The sequence below is a fragment of the Palaemon carinicauda genome, chromosome 9 (genome assembly GCF_036898095.1).
Source record: "Palaemon carinicauda isolate YSFRI2023 chromosome 9, ASM3689809v2, whole genome shotgun sequence".
NCBI classification, from domain to species: Eukaryota; Metazoa; Arthropoda; class Malacostraca; order Decapoda; family Palaemonidae; genus Palaemon; species Palaemon carinicauda.
The window spans coordinates 53,543,752-53,552,340 of record NC_090733.1 but is presented as its reverse complement, the minus strand read 5'-3'; the positions used below and the strand labels follow the sequence as shown (position 1 = coordinate 53,552,340).

Genomic DNA, 8,589 nt, shown 5'->3' with positions numbered 1-8,589 from the left:
CTTTCTCTTCCAGCTCCTTCTGATCTTCCTGAGTAAATATATCTATTCCTTTGGTCTAAAGTTTCCTTACCAATTCCCTTACAACATGTTTCACTTAAGGCAAATATATCCAAACCATATTTCATAAATTCACTCTCCGCTTGCTGTAACTTTGCAATCTGATTCATGGTTCTAACAATCCAATTACCTATTTTAGATTTTTATTTGGTATTTATAAACTGGGAGATACTTAGCACCCCACTACGCCTGGGACTGGGGACCATTCTTTCATCTTCTCTATCCATGACTGACTAAATCCATAGAGGATTCATTGACTTGATACATCAAAGGATAGCCAGTTCCTTGTGATCCGCAGTGCCTATCTAACTAAGGCAAGTGACCCTTGCTGGTTCATACTAATCCTAGTAAGATCAACCGCCAGGCATCATGAGTAGAAGCCGAAGAGACCGTTTGTCTATCGCCTTAAACCCAATCTGTCACCCTGCTGCCAGTGACTTCATCGAGATTTAGAGGGGCTTTTCCTCCACACCCAAAGCTCTTATTACTCCACCAAGTTGCTCCTCCACTTAACCTTTGGAAAACATGGATTCCTAAGATACACTGCCTAGTATGGGAAATATATATATATATATATATATATATATATATATATATATATATATATATATATATATATATATATATATATATATATATATATATATTCTTTCGAAGCTGGTCTAGTGTAGAGTAAATACAGTAAATTCAATAAAGATTTTATTTATATCTTATTTGTGCATTGAAGAAAGTTTAGCCAGCTCTCAAGGTGAGTTCTCATCGTGAAGATCCAAGCTTATTATGCAAATTACGTAAACTTTCGTTGTTAATTTCATTGTCTTCTTTATTCAAGTTAGTATTTTTAAGTTTACGTTATTTTTAAGACAATTTTTTATTTCACGTATTTGTGTTACAAAGTCTTACGTAATGTGTTTGAGAGTGTTATGTGGTCACACACGATAGAAACAAGGGCTTTTGTTATGTTCTATTATGTTTTTGTGGGGTATTGCATCATGTTTGTGAGAGAATACGCAGTGACCCCGTGCTTGGAATTTTTGAGAAGAGCCTGGTAATAGGATGTTATCTTTTTTTCTATTTCAGAGACAAAAAATGGGTGGAGCTAGCGGACAGAGAGTCGCCTCGTTGTTATTTGTAATTCGCGAGGTTGATTATTTTACCAGTCGTAGTATATATCATATTATACGTTTGGTTTCCAGTCACAAGCCATAGTTTAAAACATTTTTGGCTCCCAGACCCGGGTGCCATAATCGTATAATATATTTTTGGTCCCCAGACAAGGGAGCCATAATAGTATATATATATATATATATATATATATATATATATATATATATATATATATATATATATATATATATATATATAGAAAGATATATATATATATATATATATATATATATATATATATATATATATATATATATATATATATATCTGTGTGTGTGTGTATATATCATAAATTTATTTGGTTGTATATATAATAGGTATAAGCGACAAGAAAGGGACAATAGTCCAAAGTACACAAAATATCTGAGAACTAGACCTTGAATAGTAAAAATGAGAGGTGTTTCGAAATGATAAATTGAGAAACTTAGACTCGGAAGAATACTGATACAAACTTGCGAGAAACCGACAGTGCAAGAAAAAATATATTCCAAGATCTCTCCAGATAGGGAAGAAGAACTGCCTCTGCACCACTTCGTTCTCTACAGCATGTTCGCACGAAAACACAAATTGTTGAGAGAGAGAGAGAGAGAGAGAGAGAGAGAGAGAGAGAGAGAGAGAGAGAGAGAGAGAGAGAGAAAGTTGTGCTTCCCTTGCAATCGGGGTTTGGTTCCCGCTTCTTTTCTTGCGAGCTATCTCCTTTTTCCTCCATAAATATGGCCTCCTATTCCACAGATGTTACTTTTTTCCCGCTTCATCAACATTTTTAGTGAAAAATGGCGCTAGATATTATGCAAATGGCTCTCACGAATAATGTTTTTCAATGAGGTAGGACATCTTGAGTTGTTTTCATCAATAATATGGCGACAAACTTCGAGGTTGTTGCTAATTTAAAAGTTCGCTTCTTAGCTCTACTCAGACACACTGCAGAGACTATAGAGGTTTGTGAGAGACGATCGACTTCAGACCCTAGAGAGAAATATGATATTAAGGTAGTATCGCAGCATTTTCTCAATTCATGTTTACCGGTGGAAACTTCACGTTGTCCCGGCTGAATTATTTCTTGCTATTCATTATACGCTCACATTTACAATGATATTAGTATCCGCCAATTTGTTAGTATTTTGATTTACAACCATCATTACTCAGATTTATTACTCTGATATCATTTGGATTCACACAAAATAGAGAATAAACACAAATATGACATTAAATTATTATGATTATCACATTATTTTTCTCCATCTAAACCTCAGCAACTAATTCCAGAAGGAAAGGAGGAAAGCTTTTGAGGTGGCAGAACACTCTCAGTGCCACGACCTAACTAGGCTGAAGAAATATTAAATGTATTCCAGGGAGACCAGCTCCCTGTCCATGACTATGCATTTATATGGTTGCACTTTAGGCTTACGTTGGCTTCAATCTTATATATTTTGTAATAGGACAACGTCTAATACAGGAATGAAAGTCACCGAGAGTCTTTTCTCTGTAATTACACGTGTTTCCATGACATTTTATCAGAATTTACTGCACAGCTCCTGTTACGAAACCTAGATTTTCATTCTTTATCACCTACCGGTACATCATATTTCTGATAATGGGACGGCACGATAGACCAAATCCCCCATTACAAAAACCGCTCTCTCTCTCTCTCTCTCTCTCTCTCTCTCTCTCTCTCTCTCTCTCTCTCTCTCTCTTGACGAGCGTTTACATGTAAGATCACGTGACTCACGATTAAACTTTTTATTTCTCACCCTCTCCTCTTTTAATATGAGCTTAGCCGTTTATTGTTTTTTAGCATACTGTCCAAACATATGATCTTTCTTCATACAAATATTTTAATATTTACTAGCTTTCGTTACATTTACCTTTTCTCGGTTGATGAATAAAATGAACATTAGTGTGGTGATCGGAGCGCCTCGAATAAATATAGAATACTAGAAAAGAGTAACTAAGATTTATAAGAACAGTAACTTAAATTGGTAAGCGATTACTCGCTTGTCACAAATATTGTTGGAACTTCATGTGGACTCGCGGAGCTATCCTTGTATACACTCAGTGGGAGACTACTTACGAGTATTAAATGTAAAATGATTGAAAAGCAAAGGTAAACCATTACTACTCCTGTCTGGCAAAAAAAAAAATAGTATGTTTTTCTTTTATATCTCCCATACTAATTACTTGGTCAGGATGGTACTATGCTAAACACTATTGAGACATTCCCCTCATTTTTTATACTATGATGCATTGGCAAAACTCGTTAATTAAGATGTTTACTCCTGCCCTAATAAACCCAAAGCTCAGTGCATCGGGTATGTAGGCAAAGCAATGCAAATAAATACACTCCACCGCCCCTTCCCTCTCTTTCCCTCCCTCTGTCTAGACCCCACTCTTATCCCTCCAGAAACACCCTTTTCTAGTCAATCTGGCGTCGCTTACTCTACCTTTTCTGTAACCTATTATATTTGTTAATAATTAATAGAAGTAATGTGTTGGATTCTTGTTATAATTCTCATTAACATTTCATGATATTGTTATATTTTGTTAGGTTACATAAGGAGTTTATATTTTTTAACCTATTTATCCAGCTTGGTGAATCTGTCCTGAGGGCTTCTTAAATGCTTAAAGTTTTGTGCAATATACGGCTACGACTTGGAAAGAAGACCAAAATTAGATCTCATAATAGAACTTAAGACCCATCATACAAGTATAAGAGATTCAGATATCTAAGGCCAAACTTAATTCCATTGTTAAGGTGTAGACAGCATAAATTGCATTGAACAGTCATGCAGAAGTTATGTTCATCTAATGTATCTCCAATCTGCATTCTCTTTTGTTTTACAGTTATTTTTCATAACTGGGATACCTTATCTCCTGATGCCCCTGTTATCTATACTTATTAGGACAAAAATGCTAATAATAATAACAGCTATTATTATTATTATTATTATTATTATTATTATTATTATTATTATTATTATTATTATTACAAACTAGGCTATAACCCTCGTTTGAAAAGCAAGATGCTATTAGTGCAAGAGGTCCAACAGGAAAAAGTAGCCCAGTGAGGAAAGGAAACAAGAAAATAAGTAAACTACAAGAGAGTAATAAACAATGCAAACAAAATATTTCAAGAACAGTAACAACATCAAATTGGATCCTTCACATATAAACTATAAAAACTTCAAAAAACAAGAGGAGAGAAACAAGACAGACCAGCGTGCCTGAGTGTACCCCCAGATATTTAGGAACCGTCATACCAGTAATGGATCACTAGTTAAAGAATTTAAGGAGAGAGCATGAAGGGCAGAACAAGTAATACGCAATGAAAAGGATTTTTTAATGAAATGGCAGCAATATATAACAATTGCCGCAACTTGTGAGATAGCATGGGTGCAAATGTGAATGAAAGCTTATTAAGATGGAATTGGATGGGACATATTCTAAGAAGGGGGAATGTACCTGAATGGAAGCTACTGGGCAGAAGACATGGTAGACCAAGAGAGACATGTCTGGAGAAAATGTAAAGCGAGGCTTGATCTCAGAATTGGGTTCAGCTTAGAGAGATGGGACAGGAAAGAGACATATGGCTCGAATTCATTGAGGGCGGATGCAATCTTTGGGTCCCTTAGGATTAAGATAAGATAATATAAGATAAATAATCTGGAATAGAGTATTTCAAACCATAATTTAGATGGATTATTAAGTAATCTAGGCTATGTGTGTACCCTTAACCTCGTTGCATTGCCTGTACTAAAATCCACCCCTTTCTTTCATTCAATTGTGCCCCAGCTACAAGCGAGTGAGGGAGTCGATATTATCATTATTATTATTATTATCACTAGCTAAGCTACAACCCTAGTTGGAGAAGCTAGATGTTATAAGCCCAAGGGCTCCAACAGGGAAAAATAGCACAGTGAGGAAAGGAAATGAGGAAATATATAAACAATATATGAAGTGATGAAAAATTAAAATAAAATATTTTTAAAACATTAACCACATTAAAACAGATATTAGATAAATAGACTATATAAGGACTTATGTAAGTCTGTTCAACATAAAAACCTTTACTTCAAGTTTGTACTTCTGAAGTTCTATTGATTCAACTACCTAATTAGGATGATCATTCCACAACTTAGTCACAGCTGGAATAGAACTTCTTGAGTACTGTGTAGTATTGAGCCCCATGATGGAAAAGCCCTAACTATTAGAATTAACTGCATATCTAGTATTACTAACATAATGGAACTGTCCGGGAAGATCTGAATAGGAAGGATGATCAGAGTTATAAAAGATCTTATGCAATATGCATAATGAACTAATCGAACGACTGTGCCAGAGATTAATATCTAGATTAGGAATAAGAAATTTTATAGACCGTTCCTATCCAACAAATTAAGATGAGAATGAGCGGCTGAAGACCAGACAGGAGAACTACTCGAAACAAGATAAAATGAAAGAATTAAAACACTTCTTCAGAATAGATTGATTACCAAAAATCTTAAAAGACTATCTCAATAAGCCAATCTTTTGTGCAATTGAAGAAGACACAGACTTAGTGTTTCTCAAAAGTAAATTTGCTGTCGAGAATCAAACCTAAAACTTTAAGAGTCATAAGAAGTTAAAGAAACATTATCAATGCTCATATCCAGACGTTGAGGAGCCACAGTCCTTGACCTATTTACAATCATACTTTGAGTTTTGTTAGGATTCAACTTCATACCCCATAATTTGAACCATGCACCAATTTTAGCTAAATCTCTATTAAGGGATTCAGCAACCCCAGATCTACATTCAGGAGATGGAATTGATGCAAATAGAGTAGCATCATCACCATATGCAACAAGCTTGTTTTTTAGATCAAACCACATGTAATGTGTATATAGAATAAAAAGTAATGGGCCAAGAACACTACCCTGAGGAACACCGGATATCAAATTCCTATACTCACTATAGTGCCCATCAACAACACCTCTTAGCAGTTTTTTACTTAAAAATTCAATAATGATGCAAAGAATCGACCCATCCACTCCCAACTGCTTGAGTTTGAAACCAAGGGCCTCATATTTAGCATGGTCAAAGGCAGCACTAATATCAGGGGAAAAAGAAGAAGCTCTGTTTGTTTACAAACGCTATTTGGAACGCTCTGCTCATTTTGTGATTTTGAGACGGTTTTCCGAGGGTTTTCTTATGAATTTGGACTACAACTTGTGAGTAAGATGCCAGTGAACTAATTAGTGTTCAAGTGAACTATTTTGTGTCATAGTTTATATTATTAGACGTAGTTTGCCTCGATACACCTCCAAGGAATCGCCAAGCCGGAGGTTTCATGTCGCCTGATGCAATATGACGTCATCATAGAAAACGGAGCGTTTTCTACCAGCTACGATGGTAAACAACTTTCCAATGGCTGCGAGACTTAAACCAAAGACTACAGTTGGTTTAAAATTTTCGTGTTCCCCTAATTATGAGTCGGCATGTGATGTCATATTTAATACGTTAAAAATAAGTGAAAAAGACAAACGAGGGTTTCAGAACATACCAAATAACAGAGTGGCTGTGAAATTTATTGAGGAGAAGGTTTTTGATGTCTTTATATGAGAGTACGAAGACAAAGTGATTCATTTCGGTAAATTTGAGTAGCGTATATACCTATGTATCAATACGTTATGCACATTTTGATATAGAAGACTCCCTTTTAATTAGTGTCCTCGAACAGTATGGGAAAGTTCTTCATCTCAGACATAATACCTTTTCTCATGGGAGAGCGAGTGGTCTAGAAAATGGAACACACACTGTGAAAATGGAAATAAAGAAAAATATCCTATCCTCCATAAATATTTGTGGTTATAATGTTGTGTTTTTATATAATGGTCAGAAAAGGACGTGTTACAAGTGCGGAAGAGACTCATATGGCAGTTAACTGTAATATGGATAGTGAGCCTAAGTTAAATATTTTCAATTTGAATGATTTCCCAGCAATGCCCGGCAAGGATTCTGATAAGGGTCGGATTTTGGAAGAAGATGGTACTCCTGATGTTCAACTGGCAACAGGTAATGAAGGAAATGTGGAGCAACCATGTGATGGAAAGAGTATTGCAAATGATATAGAAGAATCCAGCAACCACGGAGAGGACCAGATAGACGACTTATGCGAAGCAGTAGGAGAACAACTAGTGACCATTCCCTCATCCAAGAATGTTGATGATGTTGCTGTTCATCAACACTCAGTCGAAATAGAAGGTCGATCACGTGACCTGGAGGGTCATGTTCCAGGTAATGGTGATATTTTAACAGATACCGACAGTGATAGTGACATCTTTACAATAAAAAGTGCACCTGAAAGAGATTCTCAAGTTACCAAAATAACTGAGGATAAGGGGCTTCCATCACAAGATAAACCTCGTATTCCTTACACAGTTGAAAGTCTCTTTCCTGTTGAGGATGATGTAAATGAAGAACCGGGAAATCTTAAGGAAATCAGTATAGCGGTTTCAGTGCATAGGGATGATGAATCAGTGGATGGTGCTACTGAAGAACATGACATGGATATAGAGGTAAATAAAGTCAGTGATGTTGAAGACGATTTGAAAAATGATGATAAAGGTTCAGACGTGATGCCAAAAGGCCAGTGGAACATAGATTTAGATACTGTAGGTAAATTAAAGTTAATTGGAGGAATATCCAATAAAGAAAAAAGGAAGGAAGAAAAAATAAATGGAAATGATAGGTTGTCAAAGAAAAAGAAAAAGTAATTGTTTCAGTGTTCGTTGTTGTAATGGCTCTTTCTGTTGCCACTTTAAATATTAATGGCTTAAATGAGGTAATTAAACAAATGAAAGTTGTATCCCTTATCATGTACTATAAAATTGATATTCTGTTGATTCAAGAACATAACGTAAAACATATTTCAGGGTTGAGTTATCTCACTAATTTTATGTGTATAGTGTTCAATCCATCAATCAATTTAAAAGGAGGTATAATGATTTGTATAAATAATAAAACAAATGTTAAACTTTTAACCAAGGAGATGGATACTAACGGTAGAATTGTTGGTGTAAGGGTATGTTACAATAACTGCATTATACCTATTATAAATGTGTATGCTCCATCTGGTGCCAGTAAATTTGCTGAAAGGGAAGACTTTTTCAGGAGTGAAATATTGTATTACCTGCGACAAAATATTGATTATCTTATTTTTGGAGGCGATTTCAACTGTATAACATGCACAAGAGATTGCAGTAATAATAACAAAGCTTTACTATCTAAATCTATGAGTACTCTCGTGAAAAACCTTGCTCTGAGAGATAATTACAAATTCACATACAGGATATTAGAATACACTTATATACGGGAAAACTATGGATC

At 35.2% G+C, this 8,589-nt stretch overlaps 1 protein-coding gene across 1 annotated transcript; it reads left to right on the top strand.

Moving 5' to 3' along the window:
- The first annotated feature begins 426 nt into the window (after positions 1 to 426).
- LOC137646413 (uncharacterized) lies at positions 427 to 7,976 on the top strand. The gene is made up of 3 exons (XM_068379514.1): positions 427 to 448; positions 785 to 805; positions 7,276 to 7,976. Exons 1-3 carry the CDS (start codon positions 427 to 429, stop codon positions 7,974 to 7,976), a joined length of 744 nt encoding a protein of 247 aa, XP_068235615.1.
- The last annotated feature ends 613 nt before the right edge of the window (positions 7,977 to 8,589 follow it).